The sequence below is a fragment of the Mangifera indica genome, chromosome 6 (genome assembly GCF_011075055.1).
Source record: "Mangifera indica cultivar Alphonso chromosome 6, CATAS_Mindica_2.1, whole genome shotgun sequence".
NCBI lineage: Eukaryota > Viridiplantae > Streptophyta > Magnoliopsida > Sapindales > Anacardiaceae > Mangifera > Mangifera indica.
The window spans coordinates 7,400,752-7,425,534 of NC_058142.1; the positions used below are offsets into that span (position 1 = coordinate 7,400,752).

General features: G+C 31.7%; 1 protein-coding gene and 1 pseudogene across 1 annotated transcript; both read left to right on the plus strand.

The window, feature by feature from the left end:
* The first annotated feature begins 1,129 nt into the window (after positions 1 to 1,129).
* On the plus strand, positions 1,130 to 10,122 carry LOC123218995 (annotated as a pseudogene).
* A 13,133-nt stretch (positions 10,123 to 23,255) lies between these two features.
* Positions 23,256 to 24,783, plus strand: LOC123219792 (histidine-containing phosphotransfer protein 4-like). Its single transcript, XM_044641778.1, has 6 exons — positions 23,256 to 23,397; positions 23,728 to 23,858; positions 23,946 to 24,014; positions 24,159 to 24,230; positions 24,326 to 24,398; positions 24,492 to 24,783. The coding sequence occupies exons 1-6, from the start codon at positions 23,335 to 23,337 to the stop codon at positions 24,537 to 24,539; spliced, it is 456 nt and encodes a 151-aa protein (XP_044497713.1). The 5' UTR covers positions 23,256 to 23,334; the 3' UTR covers positions 24,540 to 24,783.

A 24,783-nucleotide genomic window follows, 5' to 3' on the forward strand; every position in this document is an offset into this window, starting at 1 on the left:
ATATAATTAATTAATTTTAAATTAAAAATAAAATGATATCAAATTATACGAGAATATATTATCTGTATATATAATTATATATTCAAAAATATTTAAAAATAGTATTGCTCATATAAATAATACAACATATACATATTTATTTATATATGATAAATATTATTTTACTTTATAAAATAATTCAATTATAAAATAATATATTGTTTGTATATTTATTTGTGTAAAATATATGCATATTATAAAATAATAATTGTTTATATATTTATATATATATAAAATATATATATATAAATATAAATAATAAAATATATATATATATATATTATATATAATTTAAATATATAAATAATATATTATTATAAAATTAAATAATTTTAAATTAAAATAAAATAATATTTAATTATATAATAATATATAATTTATTTACCTAAACTATATTAAAAAAATGAACACATAATATTACTGACATATAAATAGGGTTATATTCGAATTGAGTTAGCTTGAGCTTGGTTTGAACAAGTTTAAAATGAGTTGGCCCTAGCCGAGCTTGTTCAAGCTTGAGCTACTCGTCAGATTTTCTAATTCAAAATTTTGATACAACTCGTTTTTACCAGTATGTAATAAAACGATGTCGTTTTAATAACGAAAAATGAACAGAACTGAATTCGAGCGTGACTTTCACGAGCTCGACAAATTTGAACTTAAACTCAAGCTTAACTATATATGAATCAAATCAAGCTTAAACTCAAACAAATTTAAACTCAACTCAATTTAATTCGAATCCAACCCTCCATATAAGTAATATATTCTCAACCGAACTTTTATATTATTGTTTTAAAACTGTTGGACTGTCTGTTTGTAATCCAACCCGCCACGTAAGAGAATCCAGTGCTGCCTTCAGCAGTCTCGCCAAATCTCACAACCCCATTGGAAAGTCATCCCTCTCCATCACCATAGTGTCACTCTATTCCCCTACCATGCAACGTCGAGATTGATTGCCAGTTTGCCATCTATAGTTGTCCTCCCATTCCACGCGTAACTGCGAATTCTTCTTCATAAACTCATAAAACTTCTCTCCCACCGTTACCTTCACTCTCTTACTCTCTTGTTTACTTTTGGCTTACTCCCATCAATGGCAAACACTAACGTCTCCGGACAATCCCAGCTCGAAACCATCCCGAAAGCTGCCCTCCCAGAAGCCAAAACCACCCACGAAACTGTCCTCCCAGCCGTTGAAACCACCCCCGATACCCTAATGATCGAGGCTGATGGCGTCACTGCGGCACCAGGTGGTGATGGCGGAAGCAAGGCGAAGGAGCATGAGGCGTGGAAATGGTGCTTGGGGAGGAAAAATAAGGGAGTGTCATGGGGGAAGATTTATGATCAAGGATATAGACAGTCAATGGAGGACAATGTGGCTGTTTATCCCGCCTTCATGAAGCTTACGTGCAATGAATTCGGCGGCTGCACCGCGCCGGCCTGTAAGTACGCCCAGCAGAAGTCGCCTATCCACTTCTTCGGAGTGTTCGACGGCCATGGCGGTCCTCAGGTAACTTAATTATCATATTTAGGTAACTTAATTATTTTTCTACTCTTGCATGCAAAGATGAAGAACAGTTTGATTTTTGTTTTCTAATTATTGTTTCATAAATTGCTTTGATCTTGTTTGTGTAAATTTTTGGGCTTCGAAAACATGCATAGCCATTTTCTTCAGAAAATGATAAACTTACACACTTCAGTCAGTTTCTGATAAAGTTTCAGAGTCCTGCAGTCATAACTGGTCAAATTTTGACTCGTTATTGGCTCATCCCCAGACATAATCTTCCTTGTAATTCGATTTCAACATCAAGTTTTATTTATTTATTTATTTATTTTTTGTTTTCAAAGAATCCAATTCCTGCATGCTGTAAAGCTGCACGTGGAGTCTACAAAATTTTTATTTTTATTATTTAAATAAATAGTATTTCAAAAAAAAAGTAGTATATTTAACTCTAATAATGACGTTAAAAGTGGTCTGTCACACCGATCTGTCAGCTTAGGAATGTGACAGATAAGCGTTGTTATGACAAGTGGATAATCCAATGGGAGAAACTACGCGAACGTTTTCTCTGTTCTGGTGGCTCGGTTCTTTGTTTTCTTCGAAATTGGTCATCTGGGCCCCACTTTGCCACCTTCAAGGTCCACGTGTACGTCCAGACAAGATGGTCGTTGTTGTCTTGGCAAGGCAAAGAGCCCTTGGACGGTGTGGGCTTCACCGTTGGAGGATTTTGTTTCAGTGAATGGAGCCTAGGCCCATTCTATTATAGAAACTCAACTACAACAATCGGCAACCCAAACAAATTCCGACCGTTTTTGTAATTCATAGTAAAACGGCATCGCCGCTTGGCGGGAACGGTGCGTTTCATGAATGACTTCGGTTCTTCCCAAAACGCGGTCGTCTCCGATCTAGTTTGCAACAGCAACACAGCCACTGTCTACCCTAGCATAACATAACAAAGCCTACCATCAATGATAGCAAAACAGCCACCAAAAATCAGTCTGCACTCTTTATAATCATTAATTTTTGAATTGGATTTCTTAGATTTCCATACGATCAACCTATCATCAAAATGAAAACATTTATAACGATCACAAATCAACAAGACTCAATATAAAATTAAAAAAAAGAAGAAAATGTAGTTTGGGGGATGAAGAAAGAAGGGCACGCAGCTTTGAGTCGCGGCAGCGGATGCTAGCTGCTCCGAGGTGCGGTAGCTGTTCGACACCAGGCTGTGATGTGACGGTGAAGTGATTGACTAGTTAGGGGAAGGGGCTGAGACGCCGGGCCAGGCTGTGAGAATAAGGGCCGTTGGGAGGGATTGGAATTTGGACCTGCAGGGGAGGATTCGTGCAGTGGTCGTCCAAGGATTGATAGGTTCATTTACTTGTTTACCCTCAACCTCGTTAAATCTAATGAAAATCTTAACGATAGGTTCATTTACTCCGCGTTTGGTTTCCGAGAAAAAAGAGAGGTTAAAGGAAAGAAAAAGAGACGAGATGCTAAAGAGGACACTCTGAGTCTTTTACCATGAACGTCGGAACAAGTAAGATAGTACATTAATTTAAATGATTGGTGTTGTATCTGATAATTATGAATGCCCCGTTATGCTATGTTTGGATGGAAAACTTAGAATGGAGTTATAGTTAGTTTTATTGTTGAGATTCCGCTGCTGTAATGGATAATTTTTTTTTTTTTTTAAACTTTCTCTAATGAATGCAAAGACTTCTTATAAATGCTTTCGTATTATAAGAGTTTTTGGCAAAAACTCTTCAAACTGCTTTCCCGAAAGCACCTGTGAAGTGTTTTGCAAAATTTCTTCAAGTGTTTTCTCATTTAAATGTATAATTACTTTCCAAGTGTTTTCTGTCTTAAAAGAGTTTTTTCCCATAACAACCTATTGATCGATTGAGCGTTTTCAATTATTTAAGGGCTTTGATTAGTGTCTAAAACACTACCTAATACTACTAATGTAAATTCTTCCATTACCTATTACTTGCTTGAGGATTGGACCTAGTCACTTTGCTATATTCGGACAGTCATATTTCCATTTCTAAAAATTAGCCCTGTTTTATTTCCAATTGAATGCTTTTCTCTCTTTCAACATGCTTGAGTTTTTTTGGAAAATATGTTTGGTCGATTTAGGAGGTTTGAAGCAAAACAATTTAAGATTTTGGGCTTTGATGTAGTCTAATATATTTAATTTAAGTTCTCCACTTGCACTTGTTGTTGATTAAGATTTAGAATCCCCCTTGTTTACGTGATGGTAGTGTTAATTGTTTACCTATGATTTCATTTATTACTTTCTTGATGCTTATGTTAATGAAAGATTATAGTTCCTACATTTGACCAAGTTACTTAATGAATCCCATAGGCGCATATTTACACTTTGAGATGCGCATATATGAGCCAAGATTCATTGCATCAACACAGGTTGATGCAATTTTAGTTATGAGGATAATCAGTGCTTAATTGTGGTGTCCTCAAAGGAACTTCTTGATAGAAATGACTATATATAAGCTTACAAATGGGATATGAAGGGGAATACTTGTTGCTCCACTATCTGTTATTTCTCCTTCATAAATTCATTATTATATTTCAGCTTTAAATTTGTTGATGGAGATATCTTAGTTTCAACTACAAGCCTTATGAAGATGGAGGAGAACATCAGGTCATAAACGTTGTCAAAGTTGTGTCTATTTGTCAGGACCATGTTTGAAGAGAAGCTCTATGTTGTCAACTGTTCAAGTCATGGTTGGGGAAGTTAACCATGCATTACATTTTTGTATAAATGCATGGAGAAGTCATTATTAATGAGACTTGTCATGTAAGCTATAGCATTGTCTTGGATGTCGAGCTTATCATGCTAAGAAAATGAGTGTGCTTAAGTTGAAAGCTTTTGATTATTAATTATGGTATTTTTATGCTCAATTTGGTGAATAATGCTATCATCTCATAATTCTTTATTGATTGTTCAGTATCGTCATTTCCATTCATATATGCTTTTATCTTTGTAGCAAAATGCCATTTTTTCATAAAATATAAGTGTATCATTGTTTGCTTTTGTTAAAGGTTTTCTTTCCATTTAATAAATTATTAAAGATTTTTAATACTTTTTTTGACAAAATAATTAAAAAAGATAAAATACCAAGCTTATCATTTAATTACCATTTGAATAATATACGATGTTGAAGACCAAAGAAATTTTGTAGTGACATTGTAGAGAACACTAGCTAAGTGAACTCTTGAAGTGATCCGTTAGGAGTAAATGAGAAATCACACAATTTAGAGTTTGAATAGGATATATGGAGCTATTTAACTTCCCTAGACTTCGCTTGAAGATTTTAATTTTGATGCCTTTATATGAGTACGAGGAGGGGAATAGCCAAGGATAAGAAATTAATTAATAAATTACACTAAAGTTGTTTGCATCAATGAAGTAAAAAGAACCAAAAGAGTAGGTATAAGAAAAATTCATGGATTTTGGTTCTCTATTCCCAAGTTAAAATTTGTGTAGTGAAATATTGAAATTTGTGTTTGCCCAAGCCATCTTTTTGGACTTACTTAAAGGGGCTTCTTGATAATCCTAAACCTTTTTGAAACAATGACGAGTATGTATTGTTTTTTGAAGAAAAGTGTTGACATGTCAAACTAGCCCTTGCCAAGTGTTTGTCTCGTGGACAATGATAGTGATTGTGAACTGAATATGTTCACTTACTCCATAACAATCTTATTACTCATGACCGAAAGATGTAGTCGTGTTTGGTTCTATATCCCAATGCAAGCTTATTATTCTTGTGATGGAAAGATATTGATTCTCATCATACGATTGCATCATGACCTTGAGTAGTATTTTAGCAAATTCACCAATATAGATAGCATGTTGCCATTACCTATTGTAATGAGATTGCTTATTTTAGCACTTCTATCAAGGATGGTAACATCTTGATGATATATCTGAAAGTCCAATGAAGTGAACATGGATGAAAATGCCCTTGAACGATAGAGTAGGGGAGAGTATATAAGATAAGTGTAGTGCCAATGATGAAAATCAATAAGAATCATTAACTTGAGTTTTATTTATGAAATTGGCAAATGAAGAATTGGGATTAAGGACGAATGCTAATTCTTGATGAAAGTCACATCCTAGCTATAAACAAAAAATGTAGCCTTTTGGTGGCTGAAGTAATTACTATTCAACTATTACAAGGTTGTTAATAATATTTACTTCTTTGAAATGACACCATCTATTAATGATTCAACAAATTGGGATGCATTTTTCTTTAAACATGTTTGAACTATGGGATAAGAAAAGGAAAAACGATCTTTTTGAAGTGTTTGATTGTGGTGAAGCCATTGGAGAAATTGACCACTAATAATGGTATGCATGTTACCTTACAATCCAAAGTGTCCCACATCGGTTAAATTTGGGAGTAGGCTATTTTTTATTATGATTATGAATATTGGGCCAGATTGGCTAGTGGGATCGGTTTGATTGAAATCCATAGGCTAGTTTGATTTAGGTGAGCAGTCTAACTGATTTAGCCATTAGATTGCTTTAAACTGCAGTTTATTTGGGTTAACCATGTCGTTTCGCAATTCAACCATTGATTTCACCGTGATTCAAGGCTATGCCAATGTTAGTATGATTTCATGTTGACGTTAGCACACTTTTTGCAAATGTTTTTGCAAATGCTATGACTCAAACCTGTATTTCAGCATTTGTATAGCATGGACAAAACCAATAGACCGCAAGTTTCATTCATGGTATATTATAAACATTTGCATATTTAAACAATGTTTTATTTCTGGTCTGACCATAAGTCCAACCGATCACACTAGGAAAATTCTGGAAGGAGACCAAGCCTCTAATCGGGTAAGGCTCAGTCTGGTAATTAAAAAATTAGTTTTCATAAAGGTCTTCCGAACCTTTTTTTATATGTCAGTTTACAAAAGTAATTTCTATTTGGTGTTCATAACACGTTGATTATGTTACACGCTTAAATATTAGCTTATATAGAGTGCTTTTGGTTTCATTTTTAATATCTTCGTGATTTCTATTGTGTGTATAGAAAATTTTTTTTGGACACTTTCATTTTATTTCAATGATTTTCGAACCTTCTCATTTGGTTTTTCTATCACCAAGTTGGTTTTTGAGGATGCCTATTAGCCTTGCAACCTCTTAAAGGTTCTTCATTTCCTTTTTAATCATCTTGTCATCTTATTTAATATTAGATTGCTTCATCTATAATTTCTCTTTCTCTCTCCCTCTCCCTTTTGTTTTTATTTTTATTTTTGACACTAGGGTCTAAATTGCATTTTTATCTTTAGATTATGTACTAATTGAGATCTATATGGTATACTTTTCAAAACAATAAAGTGGAAAATAATATCTATGATCTTCTGTTTGCATCTTTCTATTTGAGGAGAAAAAAATTAATAGGATCACATAAAAAAACTACATAGCTTTTACCATTTTATTTTGGCACTGGATATTTTGTTTGAAATATCAAATTCTTCCCGAAATGTTCAAATCCTGTGTTTCAAATCTAATTTTATCTGCGCAAACTACTTCTACGTTCTTGCTTCTAAATTGTGTGACATGGTTATTGTTTTCAAATATTTCAAATTCATCAATAAGTTATTTCCGATGAGTATACTGCCCTACATAACAAATCTTGTCTGTTCCTGTAACCAAAACAGCATTGTCTGAAGCAAATTGTTTTTACTTTGTTGGTGACCATGTAACTGCAAATGCACATCAAATTAAAGTGGGCTTTTTTCATTGTTTGGATGGTGATTTTCAGGTAAGTAACTTTTGTGCAAATGAGCTCCATAAAATGGTAGCAGAGGAGTGGGAGAAAGGAACTGACGAAGATGGTTGGTGTAAGAGATGGGAGGTTGCATTGTGCAAGGCTTATGAAAGGGCAGATGAGGCTTTCAAAGACATGTCATTAGCACCATACTCAGTTGGCTCAACAGCTTTGGTGGTGATTTTGTCACCCTGCCAGATCATTGCTGCAAATGTTGGTGACTCCAGGGTTGTTCTTTGCCGTGGGAAGCAAGCAATCCCATGACAATTGATCACAAGGTCTCTTCACTAATTTTTCACTTGATTTCTTCCCCTTTCTTTTTCTCAACATTAGTGTGAAATTTTAATTTAGCCAATTTCAAGCTTTCCATGACATCATTTTTATGTAGATATGTTCTACATCTAGAAGTGACAGAGACATTATTCTTCTGTGTTTTAGACTTGCATTTGACAGTGCAGTACCATTAATGTTTTAGATGTAAGTATTGAGCAGCTCATGTCAGCAACTGCATGGAATTGTACAAATTTTAGGATGGAATTCTGCATGCTTTTAGGTGTTCAGGGACTACCTGAGGATAATGCTTATTAATATGATATTGAGATATTTTAATCCACTTGCACTAAAATTGACTCTCTGACTGTGTGTACATATATACTACAATATTCACTCATCAGAGATGAGTTTTTGCCTCTTTTGCAGCTTGAAAGAGAAGATGAACTAGCAAGGATTAGGGATAAAGGGGGCAAAATTGTGCTGTGGGGCTGCTTAAGGGTTGAGGGGGTTCTTAATATTTCAAGAGCAATAGGTATTTCTTTTACCCTATATGACTTTTAGTTTTTGCAATGTGAATTATTTTGTTTTTCCACAGGTACTATCATCTTTTCCACGTTATGGATAACCTTGCAGTGCATTTAAATTTTTTTCTCTCATGGGAGAGGATAAATTATGCAGCAACAATACTACATAATTGAAAAGAACTCCTGAGCTTTTAAAAAGAGCATAGAGCTGACCCAGACCGCAACATTAAACTTGCTATAAATGTAGCTTTCTTCTGTGGTTGTGCGTCTATTTTTCTTTAGGGCTGATTCTAACTGCCACCAGCATATATAAGGCCTACTATGTACATGAAGGATTGACATTGTATCCAGTTTGAGATGTTGGTAATATTTCTACTTTGCTAGGATGATAAGTTTTAGTATAGACCTTCATACATTTATGAAAGTTTTCTTGAGGACCTACACTTTGTAATTTCTCAATGTGGCAGGCTTTTGTGGGCAAGCATATACAACAAATGCGGTGCAAAGTTTTTTTTTTTATCTCCTCACACATTTCATTATATCTATCTGTTAATATTTATTCAAAAGCACATTTATATGCTTGTTATAATTATATACTATGCACATTTATTTAAGACATCCCATTTACTTCCAAAGATGGTTTGATCTCTCTCCTTAGGTTTTATTTGGTATGAGCTTCTATTATTTTGCCTATTTAAAGGTCCAGTTTTTCTGTTTCTATTGTGTAAGTTAAGAGACTTTAATTGCCTCTCTCCTAAGATTCTTTCAATTACAATTGTTGTCAGAACCAAATTATTTCTGACTGTTACTTTACAATTGTTTTTTCCCTTTTCTTTCTTCCTTTCTTGAGCTACAATTAGATTGTAGTTCGCTGCATGTTTGACAGAATAATTTTATTAATTCAATTTCAAAGATTGAGGCATTTTAGTTATTTTATTATTAAGATATGTTAAACTGTAGATCTAATAATCCCCATTTGGTATGTCTGAGTTCCAGGTGATCATGATTTGAAACCATGGGTTATTTCAGTGCCAGAAGTTACTTTCAAAACTAGAACTGAAGATGACGAGTTCTTGATTTTGGCAAGTGATGGACTTTGGGATGTCTTGTCTAATGATACTGCTGTAAGGTTGGCTCATGAAGGATTTAGGTACCGACGTAGACAGCCAAGAAAAGATGACCCTTCATCCCTTCCTCCAGCCTTTAATGTTGCTGAAGAACTACTGAAGCAAGCTCTAAAGGCATACACTTGTGACAATGTCTCTGTTGTTGTTGTTGACCTGAAACTTCCTCGGAGAAGGCCTCATCAAAAGCTTCGAAAAAGGTTCTTTCTTCTTTTTCTTGCTCTGCTCCATTCCACTCGTCCAACTGGCTTCTGTTTTAGAAATAATTTATGAACTTCATATATATTGAATTTGAGACATCAAGATGCTTGTCATGAGGTCCACTATATAGCTAATTGACTTATTCTTTTATGTGGTGAAGAGTTTTGAACTTCTGTTGGCAGCTGTGCAACTTTGATGCTTGTATTTTGTTTATCACTTTAATTTATAGTTACTGTGATATTTTATTGCTAACTCTTGGCTCCATCTTTTGTTTAATACTGACTGGACTGGTTAAAATGTCTGAATTACATATCTCTAGACATAAAACACTCATCTCCTTTAAATCGTGAAGATCTCCGAAGTTTTACATTTACATATTAGCACTTTTATTTTCTATTAGTGGAACATATCAAATTCTGTAAATTAATCAGTTGGTTTTTATTTTCCAACAGGGATGAAAAAGAAACCTGGCTTCCACCTTTTCCAGAGGGAAGGAAGAGAAGGAATTGTTCGCTGTTGGCCTAGTCATGTTAATGTGATGGTAAAAGTAGTATGTTACTATAAGCTGTTAATGTGATGGTATAACTAACTCTGGACAAACAAAGTTGTACTTGAACTATTTCCAATAGATGACCTACATATTTGGACCTCCATATCTTATTCTCTATTATTACTCTGTGGAAGAGTCTCAATCTTTTGTTTCATTTAAAGTATTGATCTATTGCTGCATTCTGAATGGAAAAGGTTGCTTTCAATTGCCATTGTCATAAATCATACACAAGTGAGATTCGGATGAATAGGAATATAGAAATATAGAGATGACCAGAATATAAGGTTAGTGATGAAGATTTAGTTGCAAGTGATGTCTCTATTTGTTTTCAATCACTCCTGAATAAGTTATGTAGATGCAAGTTGGGAATATTGTACGTTTTAGGCTAATGATTTTGTCCAACATGAGTGCAAAATGGAGGCTGGCAAGCTAGTGCAATAAGGGTTAAGAATTTTAGAATAGTTAAGTTTAAAATCTGGATAGAGATTTGTTTTAGTTAGGTTCTGTTCCTTGAGTTTCAGTTTACAAATTTTTCATATTCTAAATTTCATTTTCTGGAAGCTAGCTTTTATTAGGCAACATTATCTGGTATATGCAGGTTTACCCTTCGTTTTAGCTGATTTTTTTATGGAAAGCTTGGTGAAAATGGGTTTCACCATTATTTTTGTAGTTTTTTATGATGCATAAGCATCAACATAAAAATTCTACTTGTAGCAGACTTAAATTATTTCCTTCACAGAACTTAACTCTTTAGATTCTAATGGAGACACAAGAGAGTAAGGAAACTATAAGCAGAAAACAGGACCTTTGATGAAAAAATTTGATTTACGAAATAAATTTCGCTGAGTTGATCTATGTTCTTGCTGTTCAGCACCAGGATAATTGTGAAATAGGAGATTAATAGGAATCATGCTGCATGTTTATGCATCTGGATTACCGGATTCTCTGATTGAACACCTAGTTCCCCTTGCTAAACCTCATTTATGAAGGGAAAAAAATCATATTGGAAGGAAAGAAATTTTAGTGTGATAAGGGCCAGATTACTTAGGGAATGGTTAACTTATTTTATTTTGTAAATATAGAAAGAGATACGTAGAATATTTTAAATATATGGATTTAGTAGAGTTTAGTGGTAGGTAAATCTCCTATATAAGTACCCGCTATTTTATTCCTGTTTTTATTATACCAGAGCTAGTTTTCAATTCTGATTGTACATAAGAAACCCTAAAGCCCTTGGTTGTGCTGCTGCTTCTCAAGTATACATGGTTTTTGGGACTTGATCCTTTGATTGACCTTCTACTTCTCAACCTTTAACCTTTTATTTTCACCACCATGTTTGATATTACGTTTGAAGATACTCTTGCTACAGACCCAGAAATTCAAACAAGCCATATTACCCCAACAACAAGCATCCCTCTAATTTACTGCAATTAGACTAAATGGTAGTAATTTTTTAAGCTAGTCCCAGTCCTGTTTGAATGGACATTCAAGGGAGTGGGAACCTAACATGGAGTTTGATGAAGTAAGAGGAAAAATCCAGCCGACAACCTCTTCCATAGATTCGTGATGTTTTTTTTTTTGAAGTTCAGCATGAGGAGAGTTGCAAACATTTGATGATTGGAAGGAAACCTCTTCACAGTTAAATAGAAGGTTTGACCATTAATGTATTTGAGGCTAATGTTTGGTGTGTGTGACTTCTGTAATAGGCTACGTCATACCAATGAAACTTGTTGAAAGATTCACAACAATCCTGCAAATTGGAAGAGCAACAAGCAAGGAGACTTCTACAAATGAATTCGAGGCAACTAGTGCTTTCAATAAGGAGCAGATGGATCAATTTCTTAAGCTGCTGACTGAAATTCCCTTGCTCATACATGTAGTACTTATAGAGCCTTATCTTGTTTATTAAATTCTACTCAATGGGTCATTGATTCAGGAGCATTTGATCACACCTGACATTTACTGAGAGATACCCTTTGACAAAATGATATTACTGAGAGAAAATATAAACATTTACTAGAAATGGCTTGTGCAATTATGTTTTTTTTATGAATTGTTCTAAAACATTTTTGGTGAGATGTCATTCTAACCTTTGTTTATTTAATAAATCAATAAAGTTATATATATCTATTTTATATACAGAAATATGTATATACTTAATATGTGTCATTAAATAATTAAGAGATTATAAATTAAGGATAAAAAAAAAACCAATTACATGATGATATATCATGTGTGTATATATTTGTGTATCAAAAACTAGATACGTATAATATTGTTCTTAATAAATAGAATGCTTATTAGAGTTTTATTGAAAATGGTTTTTTAGGTATTCTAAGTATATCTACTCCTATTGATTTCGTCATTTGATGAATCTTTCGATTATAAAATTTCATTTTTAAATCTCTCCATTGTTATTCGAAAAGGTATTTAAACTTGTACTAACTATTCAATATCAAAATATGTGTCATATCGCAAGTTGTCTACTAAACATAGTCTTTCCCTTTAAAATTTCTCATCCTTCTATCCCAAGGAATATTAAAATTTCTCATCCTTCTATCCCAAGGAATATTTAAGAAGTTATTGATGAATCAAATTAGAGATAATTAGCTGTGATAGAAGAGATGAAGGCACTTAAAAAAATTATCACATGGGAAGTTGTTCATTTCTCGAGGGATAAGAAGACAGTAGGATGTAAGTAGGCTTTCACTATTAAATGCAAGGCTGATGAAAGTACAGAAAGACACAAGAAATGGCCTGTGGAAAAAGATTTTACTCAAGCCTATGGAATTGATTATAAAGAAATCTTCGCTCGAGTTGCATAGATCACTTCTATATGTGTTCAGTTATCTATTGTTGTAAATTTTAATTGGCCTATGTACTACCAGTTAGATGTAAAAAAGACTTTTTAAATAGAGATTTGGAAGAGGATGTCTTTATGAGTCCTCCATTTGATTTCTAACAAAGGATTGGCAAAAGGATGGCTTGTTGGTTGAAGAATTCTTTAAGTAGTCTCCAAAGGCTTGATCCTAGTTAGTAAAAATACCAATTATTTACATTTTTATTTAATTCATATTTTAAATACGATGTTTTAAATTTTTGAACCCAAATTCTATATGTTTCTATTTTAAACACGTATTTTTGTTTTTTTTTTTAAATATTTTCTGTTTTTTTAAATAATTTTTTAAAGTATAAAAATATTCTTTACATTTTCAATTAATTATGACAATGTTATAACTATACAAAACAAAAAACTCAACTTTTTGTTATTCAAATTTCTACTTTCTCTTGATAATTTTTTTTATAATACTGAATTTTAATTATATATTATGTTATATTAGGTTTAATAGTTAATTAAATACTTTATATTTAAATTATTTACTAAAAAATCTATGAAAAGTGTTAAAATTATATTTGGTATTGTCGTATTTTAGAAACGTATTATCGACGGTGTTATATTAAACTCGTATATATATGTTTCATATTTTTTCAATATCCCAATTTTATAACTATCTTTTTATAAATATATTTTTTATCATTTATTATATTATACTTATATCATTTTTTTTTCTGTTCCCATATTTACTAATTAGGGGCTTGATTTGAATGTTTTGAGAAGGTTGTCAAAGGACATGGGTTACCGCCAAAGCCAATTTTACAAGTATTGAAAGGATGAGAAAGTTGCTATTTAAATGTAGATTATATAATTGTAATAGGTAGTGATTAGATAAAGTTGCAACATCTGAAGGAAAATCTAGTTAGAGACTTTGAAATTAAAGATTTGGGTTCACTAAAGTAATTCCTCCATATGGAGTTTGTGAGATTCAAGGTAGGCATATTTTTTAGTGAACAAAAATATTTGATGGAATTATTTGGAGAAACATATTTACTCGGTTGCATGGCTGTTGAAACACCCCTTGAACCAAACTTGAATTTGCAACCTACCTAAGCTTAAAAGTGTTGTGAATATGAAGCAACGTAGGGCTGATTGGTAAATTTAATTTATCTATCACTCCTATGCAGTGTTTTTAAAATTGGACCCGCCATGGAATCGATCGTCTTATTAGTTCACGGTTCAACTGAACAATTACCTGATTTAACCTACTATTAAATTATTGGTTAAATCTAGTACCGTGAAGATGTTAGAAACAAAATGTAGTAGCTAGTTGTATTTCAAAAGTGGAATTAAGAGAATATTAGAAAACTAGAGGGCATTTGATTAGAGGTTTATCAAGATTATTCTACTAATCTATTGTTTATTTTTTATATTATTTTGTTTAATTTATAAATAATAAAATATTTCGATAATTTAATATTTCTGATGGTGATATGATAGGTAATAAAAGAGGTAATTTAATTATCACCTTTATTTTAGGTATTAAAAATTAATAAGCTAATATTGATTTTATTATATCTACATCCTTATTTATTAAGTTTTTTAGAATAAAAATAATCTTATTTTCAATTAATATAACAAATAATATAAAAAAATATTTTAGAATAATTATATCCAATGCTATTTAAATAAAAAATATATATTAATATTCTTTTATTACCTCTAACCAAACACAATAATTATTTATATTTACTAAATTTTATCAAATAGAGTAATAATTTGTACTCAATAATCCTCAAAATAATATTCTAATTTTAATAATAAAATATTACTCAAATCAAATACCCCAAAGGTTTCTGCTTCTCTACCTATGAAAGCTTACTGTGACAATCAAACAGTTTTTTAATCGCTTATACTTTGGCTCTTCAAGATAAAACTAAGCATGTAGAAGTGGGTAAGAGAAACTTATTAGTCGGATGAGTTTTGCATGACCTATATTATATTATTCCATGTAACTGCTTAAGGCAGTTAACAAAGAAGTTAAAAGTGGTCCGAAAGTCTTGTAACTCTTCTTCCATACTAGTTACATTTTTAATGGTAGGATGTTCATATTGAGCTTTTTAAGAGGTCCCAAAGATGAACAAATTTCAACACACACACACCAGTATATTCTGAATTCGTATCACCTGAAAGACATTTCATTCAAAGGACATTTCAGTGAATTATCCTATAGCAAATCATCACTAATAATGGCAGGAGTTTAGTTTTACATTTCGCAAACTGTTGATTTTGTACATAGTAGAAACATAATCTATGCCCAACAAAGTTATCAATGAGTCAACTTGAGGAAGGGTGTTGAAAGGGAAGAAATCCTGGTATGATGAAGACCGCATTATTAGTGAATGGTTAACTGATTTTATTTTGCAAATACAGAACAAAGATAAGATTTAGTAGATAGAACTGATCAGGCAGGTATATTATACAGAAATATAGATCATTTACACACTATTTTATCCCTCTTTTTATTTATTATGATGCACATATAAACATAGGGCACTTAAATGATGTTGGACTATACAATTGTGTCAAATCAATTAGAGTATTGTTGCAAGTTCTATACGATGAAAGTATAAATTTGAAATTTATTGATAATATATTAAAATTAATCTTTTGTCTTATATAATTGTGAATCGATCATTAGGCTAGATTTTAACTTTTCAAGTGCCAACATGTATTTCAGATCTATGGAGAGGGGAAACTAAGTATTTTTTCTGCTGTTAACTTCAAGATCAGCTACCCTTTCATATTGACCGGACTTCCAGAATTTACTGGGTGTTCGACTGTGGCATTAATTTGCTAAGATTCAAATAATCTGTAGCAAGCTGGAAATAGGTCAAAATTTAGTTTCTTCAAAGGCATCAAACTCACATTCAACAGACGACTGAGTTTCATTTTTTATATTAAACCATGCAGTTTGCTGGTAGTCCAGGAAATAAACTGCATAAATATCAAGATCTTCCTCTTGGTAGAGCAAAGACCTCATCTCTCAGCTTCATGCATTTTGAGCACACGATTTCTTGAATCCTAATCCTCTACTTTCTTATAGATAATCTGCTCAGACACATGTATTTAATTTTGTCCTGGTTCTCATTATTTAATATATTTAGAATTATTTGCATGAGGCATGAGCTATCCATTTGCTTATTAAAATCTTAACCACTATGCGCTTGGCACTATCATGGCTCTCTCTCAAAAGTTATTCAGAATTTATTTTCCTTGTTTGGCTGATGTTAAATCATCACTCATATGGTGGCTATAGGATCTTTTGCTTGGTTCTTCCTTTTCCAAATTTGCTACGAGGATCAAGTCTCATTCAGTTTATTTGGATATAATTTTGGCGGATGAAGCAAAAGCTGCCTATAGTGCGATTGAATGGATTCTTATTGAGATGAGCAGAATTGATGCTACAAGGAGAATATCTACATAAAGGTTAGTGACAAAGCAATCGTAAAGCTAACTTGTGTATGATTGCATCAATGCCCACAAGTATGGTTTATTCGCAGAAGCACATTCTTGATAAGTGAAAAGGGATGTTTTTCGAGAGGGTCCGGCAAGCAGCAATTTCTTTTATGTGGCAACATTAGCATGCTTCTTTTCAACCCAAATAGCATTACACAAACTATTGTTCCTTTCTTGTGCTTGAATCCATTTGCCCTTGTTGACATTCAATTCATTTTGCCTGATATATTTGCCAAGAATCAGAACAAAGTGTTTCTCCTGGCTTCTGTTTACTGAAAATGAATTTCCTATAAACGTATAATTCAGCGATACCATCAAATCCCAACCGCGTGCTTATGTCATAGTTACCGGCAAAGTGATTTGGAAGGTTCAAAGTAATTGACAGCCATGACTATGAACTCGACAAGAGTGCCTAAATTTTGAATATATCCCCTTTATATGATTCTTAACTCTACACAAATTAGCGGCACATTGATAGACACATGGAGCAGGATCATTTTCACTAGAAATTGTGTTGATAGCTATCGATATCACAGCTGTTATCGCCGAAATGTGTTGTATTATTTATTCATTATCATTAATATTCTTTTAATTACCATATTCTTCAGCACTGAGCCCTGATGTGCACTTGTTTTGAGTGAAGGACGCTTGGGTGAAGCTCACCCTCGTAGTTTTGTCTCAAAATGAAAAATTTCTACTGGGCTGACAAAAATGGGAAAGCTCGCAACAATAGAAACAAATATGTCATCTCTAATATGCAGATGCAAATTTGTTATATATATTTTTAGGGTTTGATTTAGAAGCAAACTGAAGGAAAAAAAAAAACTAGTAGCAGTTGGTACGTAGTGATGACTTGTGCCTAGGGTGGGATTCTTATCAACATAGGAGACAGTGATAAGAAAAAAGAATCACAATCTGTGCCAGAAATAAACACGAAATCATATTCTGATCCTGCTCCACCCACACCATTTGAGAAAGTAGTACAACAAAACAAAAACAATAAAAACATTTATTTCTGCTTTGTGCTTTCACTTGTGTATATTGTCTGTGCATGGCATTGGCAGAGGAATGAAGTGGGAATCTCTTCTCTTACACTTGTTTCCTTTATAACATCTTGATAAAATTTGCAGGTAAAGTTGTTTTATGCCAATCATTATTTTGATTTTGATTTTTGGGTTTTCCTCTTTCGGGTTTGTAGATTATTCTTTTCCTTTTGGTGTTTTCTGTTCATTTTTATTCTCTCCCCACCATATCTTTGCTAGCTTTCCACTCAATCAAGGATCTTTTTCTTACTTCAATTAAACAATTTCATTCTGAACAAATTTTAATGGGAAAAAAATGGAATTGTTTGATCCACATGGAGAGCTTAAACAAGTATATGCAACTTCTTCTTTATATATTGCCTTTCATATGTCTTCTCTTCATTCATTCAATTATTGCAAAAAAGAAAGATTTATGATATTCCAAAACCCCATTTTGGGCTGATTAAGATATAACCAAAGTTGTTTGAATGAAATATAAATTTGTCTTATTAGTTTTAAATAAGAATAAATATGGATATATTAGTTTTATAATTTTATCTTAAAACTATGTTTATGTATAACAATAAAATAATATACACAAATGATGATATGTCATCATATCATTGGGTATTAATTAATCTTTAATTTAAAATTATTCAATGGAATAATAATATATCATCATTTTCGCATAAATTTGTGTATATAGTGCTACTCATTAGGGTTTTGAATTTAAACAAATTGAATTAAACCCAAATTATTTACTCATATAATTGAACTTACTTGGTTCAAGTCTCTTGTAATTATGTATCAAAATTAAACTTTTAATTTATCTGATCCAATGGTTGTGAGACCGATCATTAGATTTGGGGTTTAACCTGTTTAATATGATTAGTTTGACTCTAAAAAAATAGTCTAATTCTGGTGCAGTTCTTTGTTACAAAAGATAATAAAATTATACGTATTCACTTTAATTATACAAATGAGTATTCACTTTAGTTATGCAAATAAATATTCATTTAATATATATCATTATATGAATGAGTAATTTTAAATTAAAAAATAATATTTAATTATATGATAATATATTTATTTATATATTTAAAATAAATAAGTATAATATTGCTAAAAAAAGAATCCAACCATTCCCAACCCATATATTTCAATTTCTACCCCTAAAAATATCCCTCTTTTCTTATAAAGTCACGTGACCACTGAACAAGAGATCCTTAAAGGCACGTGATCTGAATAAACAAATTGTGAATAGTGAAAACTAGCTGACTTTTGTAAAGCCAAATTTGATTCTCCACATGTATAAAAAAAAAAAAAAAAAATTGATGTGAAAAGTAGTCGTTTTTGCTATCAACACCTTTTGATCATGGGACCCAATGACTAGATGATTCTTTATTTACGGTGAGGAATGTGGCTGTCACCAAGAATTTGTCACAGTATCTGCAACGCAGCATCGCCTTCAAGTAACTGATGATATAAGAACTTAAGAATATGTGCATAATTTTTTTTTTTTTAATTTTGAGAAGTCTTTTTATATTTCATTCCCAATATTATATGTATATTTATAAAAATTTTGATTGATGAAAAAATTTAAAACTAAACCATATCTTAAGAAATTAAAAAATATATCTATCAAGAGATTCGTCACCACATGATTTATTTTGATGTAGAACTTGGAATCAATTTTGAGGAACAAATCCACCAACGGCAATTGTTCATTTATTATAATGCTCTATGCTCCAACCATCAACTAGTATATACTCTTAACTTAAAATTAAAAAAAAAAAGGAAAAGAAAAAGAAAAAGAAAAGGGTGAGATATCGACCCAATTTTGTTTAATTATATTACATACATGATTCTACATTTTTTTTAAATACCATCAAGGAGAGAGAGAAAGTGTTGGCCAAGGGTTAGGATGGGCAGAGAGAGTCGTCGGAGACCAAGAGGGTGGTCAGAGAGGGCAAAAAAGAAAATCTTAGGGATTGGGGGGAAAAAGTCATTTTTCAAATTGAAAAAGTTAAGTCTAGAATGAAATTATTAATTTTCAAAACTGGAAAGAAATGAGATCAAATAATTATGCTTTTTTAATACTACTATTGAATGACATTTTTACCCTTACAAATAACTTAGAAATGTAATAAAAAATAAATGATGAGTAGGTATTTGAGTTTTTGAAAAGTTGAGGGTGAGAGTTTGAGAATGCATCAAACCTCGAGTGGGAACAAGTCCTTGCCAATATTATATGATTCTACATTGCTAAATATCTTTTTTTTTTTTGTTAAAGATTATAATATTAGACCATAGTTGTATTTTTGAACTCCTTATAACCTAAATGCCCATATTAAAGAATAATAGTTATTTTGCATTTCAAGTTGTATTTTTTTTTTTTTTTTTGAGATACTTCAAAGAATTCATGCTAGAAAGGTGGGTTAATTATATGATGTGATGGAAGGATTCTTCTCCAAATTTAGAATAGGATTAGATATAGTCCGGAGTTATCTTTCCTTTTTTAAGTAAAACGGGGGTAAAGTTCGGAAACAAAAAAAACGAGGAGCTAAAGCTTTCCAAAAATCACATTCTAGAATTTTTTTAAACTTAGAAAGAATTTCAAAAAACATAAAGAAAACATTTGAAGAGACGAGACTCTTTTTTGCAATCCAATTTATTAGGAATAAAAAATTATATCGAAGTGTTGCACTTATACATCACATTTAGAGCTTCTAGTTAATGCAAATGAATATTTTCTTTTCGTGTTTGGGGTCAAAACACTTTTAAACGCAAGTTGGATCCAAATTAGAATTATGTTAAAAACACTCACCTGAATAAAACCTATTATATGATCGAGTTGATACAATGTGTATTAATCCATTTAAGAAATAAGTTATATTGAATCAAAATATCATTCGTTTCTACTTATTTGGTATGTTTTGACAACTAACGGCATATTTTGTCAAAATTAAATTACTTAATTGTAATCTCACTACATGCTTTTTTAGTATGTTGCTTATAAAGATCTTAAGTAAGAAAAATCTAGTTCCATTAATTAACAAACATACATAAAATAAATATGCAAACATATAAATACAATAAGGGGAATGAATTAAAAAGCACACCAATTAACATTACATAAAATATAATCAAGTACCTATACGCATGATCCATATTATTAGATTATTAAATTAAATAATTAATTATGACAAATTTAAGATAATTTATATAAATAATTTAATTGTATATTATAATCATATTTTTAGATCATTTAACCAACCACCAAAACGAATTTTTTATTTTTTTAATGTAAAAACTAAAGTAAATCGAACCATTGTAATTATTTAATGATTAATCATAATATAATAATAATAAAAAACTGCACCAAATTTATAAAAAATTAATTATTAAAAAATTAATTATTCTTATAATCATGTTCTACAATTATACTCTGTTAAATATAAGTTGTTTTATATAGATACTTGAAATTAATTATAGTAGAGGCGTCACCGATAAATATATTAATTTGCCAAATTTTTTTAAACATTTGACTTGTGGTTGAGCTGTAGAAGGTTAATCTAAACATGGTTTGATTTGTAGAAGAGTTCACCCAAACGTGTCTCGGGTTAGAATTTATGTAAAAAATAGCTTAATTGAAACCCAATTTTGTATGTATTGTATTATATTAGACTAATGAGTTGTGTTACAAAATTGTTAACTCTAATCACATTGGTGAATCTTGATCGATTTCAAATTTTCAACTAACTGGAGTATTGATGCAACTAAATTTCTTCATTAATTACTATTTTAATCCTGAGTTGAGAATTTTGATTAGAGAGGTTGATTAGCAACTTAAACAAGTATTAACTAATTAGGAAAGGGATGACCGTACATGATTGATCTTTTTGTAGAATCAAACAGCTTTCTCTATTAATTTTTTTCGAAGCCTTTTCAATATGATAACGTTATTCCAAATTTCATAAGTAAATGACCCATCCGTACGAATGTTTCTACATATAGACAATGGTGATTAAATTTGGTAAACAAAAAAGTATTTCATTTAATCAATTATATAATAAACCACATGTAGTTTGACAGCCATTATATTCATGGTAGCTTTGGGTTAAATCATGGGCCGGCCAAAGGACTATTCCCCCCCCCCCCCCCCCCCCCCCCCCCCTCTAAGGATTGCTGTATTTTCAAGTATCTCTCTTTTAACTTTGAAAATCTCAAATACACACCTATGAGCAATTAAATTTAACGAAATCCTAACCTCTTAAAATTTTATCTCTTTTTCCCTCCCTAAATTTTAAAAACTAAAATTTTTCTCTCAATCTAAGTTTAAAAAAATGACAGTTTCCCCCTAGGATTTGGTTTTCAAATCTCTAACGCCAAATTTTGTGTCATTGCCGACTGTTTATCCCTCTCGAAGCTTTCTCTCCCTCCGATGGTCTCTTTCCACCCATTTGGACGGTCGATCAGCGTCAAATGAGACTTGAAAGACAACGGGAGATGAAGAGTTTCGTCGGGGAAGACGAAGCTCTTCGTTTTCCCCGATGAAGCTCTTCGTCTTTCATAAGAAGATCAACGTCGAACGGATGTCCAAATGGGTGGAGAGAGACCACCGGAGGGAGAGGAAGCTTCATGAGGGATAGACGACCATCAATGTTGTCAGATTTAGCGTCAGAGATTTGGAAACCAAACCATGGGGGGAAACTGTCATTTTTTAAAACTTCAGTTGGAGGAAAACTTTTAGTTTTCAAAGTTTAGGAGAGGAAAAAGAGATTATATTTTGGTTTATTTTTAATATTATAGATAAAATAACGATTTTACCTTTAATATCGTTAAATTTAACTGTTCATAGGTGAGTATTTGAAATTTTCAAAGTTAAAAGGGGAATACTTAGAAAAACAACAATCCTTGGGTGGGAAATAGTCCTTTGGCCTAAATCATGTAATATAATAATAAACGGCCAAAGGATTTATTCCCACTCACGAGTTGTTATATTATCAAATTGATACCTATGAAATATCAAAAATCTAAACATTTACCTGTATGTCTTCGTTTGGATATGGCACTGAAAAAGGAGAGGGAGAAAGAAGCCGATTGAAGATGACACCAATAAAGAGAAAAAGAAAAGAAAGAAACTCTAGAAAAAAAAAATATTTCAAAGTTTAATCTTAAGAAAAATTATTAGTTTTTTAAACCTAGGGAGAAAATAAAATTAGTTCTATTAATTTTAATAATTCATATGAGAGTGTTTCAATTTTTAATTTTTAACCGATATTAATTTGAAAATATAACAAACCCAATGTGGGAACAAGTCTTTTGGGCATAATAAATTCCAATATTAGAAGATAGTTTTTGTTGTGAATTATTTATGTCATTGTCAGGCAATCAAAAGAAGCTGTTTCTATTTGACTTAACTCACTAAATTTAAATTAGTACTCATTATGTATAAAAGAATATATTTGATTCAACTTTAAGCTTCCTCCTTTCCATTAATCTCTTCTGATTAGCGATTGATTATTCGAAAACGAGGTTTATTAATTAGAAAAATATATATCATGCTTTCATTCATAATAATTAAGCTAGAATCTTGGGGATTGAGTAAATAAAACGCTATAAAATCAGCTTCTTTCCACATAAATACAACTACAGTCTACATGTCAAGTTCATGAACAAATTTCATCCGATATTATTATTTTAATAACCTATCAGAATGAGAATGCTTATCTCCCAATTCCCACAAAAACAAATTCGATAAATATATTTCTATTAATTTAATTAGATTCTGAAATCTCCCTTCTCTATTCTCTCTACTATATAAACCCTTCTTGGCTTTCATTTTATTGCATTATCTAACTCACTCAAACCTTCTTTCTTTCTCTCTCTCAACTTTTCTTTTCTTTCCTTTCTCCAACATTTCCTTTTGTATCAAATGGAAAGAAACCAGCAACTTCGAAGACAACTTGCAGCCATGAGACAGTCTCTCTTTGATCAGGTTTAGTTATAATATTCCTCTTCTTCTTCTTCTTCTTCACATTTACAATATGCACTTGCAGAAAGTTTCTCTACTTTAGGTAAATTTGCATGTAATTCATTTCAAGCCACATTAATTATAATACATAACTCCAGAGTTTTCTGTAAACAAAATTTTCAACTTTGGATCTTTCTCTTTGATCTACATTTAGTGCTCATGCACAAGTTTTTCTGTTAAATTCGAGTTGAAGATTGAATTTAGCTTGATCTAGTACATGTTATATGTGAGAGGTGGTGTTTATGTATATTTTTTTTAGTTTGAGATTGAAACTGATTTTTGGGGGATTTTCAGGGATACCTTGATGAACAGTTCATCCAGTTGGAGGAGCTTCAAGATGATGCTAACCCTAATTTTGTAGAGGAAGTTGTTACATTGTATTACCGAGATTCAGCCAGGCTAATCACTAATATAGACCAGGCAATGTGAGTTTATAAATACATCAATCTTCTCTATTATTTTAACTAATGATAAATTAAACACTAATTAATGTTGTTAATTATTATTTGCAGGGAGAAGAACCCTCCTGACTTTAACAAGTTAGATGGATATATGCATCAGTTTAAGGGAAGCAGCTCAAGGTAATTAATTACTAATTAACATTGTTGATGATTATTATAATTAAGATATCTAATAAAAATAAATAAAGTGTATATATCAAGTATATTCTGTGTTGGTTTTTATCACAACAACTTTATAAAAACATTCTTTCCTATTGGGTGCAGCATTGGAGCCAAAAAGGTGAAAGCTGAAAGCACACAGTTTAGAGAATATTGCAAGGCAGGAAATGGAGAAGGGTAATAATTGTAATATATATGAACAGTTTGACAATACTAGAAAAATGGTCTTTCTTAACAGTTTTTTAAACTATGTGTTTGCTTTGCGATTGCAGATGCATAAGGACTTTCCAGCAACTGAAGAAGGAATATGCAACACTGAAGAAGAAACTTGAAGCTTATTTTCAGGTGTCTGAGCTGAACTGTTTGTGTTATTACCCATAAAAGTAAATTTAAGTATTTTTACTGATAAAATTTGATGTTTTTCTTTAATGTTATCAGCTAGCGAGACAAGCAGGGCCCACGGAGATTGCTTGCCATCGCAAGTAATTGATCACAAGTGAGTGCAATGAAAATGTGAAATGTTGTTATTGGACTTTGTGCTGTATCGTGTAGGAGCTAAGTGGTGAAAATGGAAGAAATGAAAGGGCTTTTTCGGTTGGATTGATGAGTGATTTTAATCCTTATATATGTATTAGATTTGGTTTCTTGAATGAAACTTTTGCTCTTTATATTTGCCTTCTCACTTTGACAAAAGATACAAAAGCCCTGTAATGTCTTACATGAATTATAT

Excerpts from the sequence above, each read along its gene's own strand:
- LOC123219792 (XM_044641778.1), top strand. The coding sequence starts at position 23,335 with ATGGAAAGAAACCAGCAACTTCGAAGACAACTTGCAGCCATGAGACAG. Across the intron at positions 23,398-23,727 it reads GACAGTCTCTCTTTGATCAG|GGATACCTTGATGAACAGTT; the intron begins GTTTAGTTATAA and ends GGGGATTTTCAG. Across the intron at positions 24,231-24,325 it reads AAGGCAGGAAATGGAGAAGG|ATGCATAAGGACTTTCCAGC; the intron begins GTAATAATTGTA and ends TTGCGATTGCAG.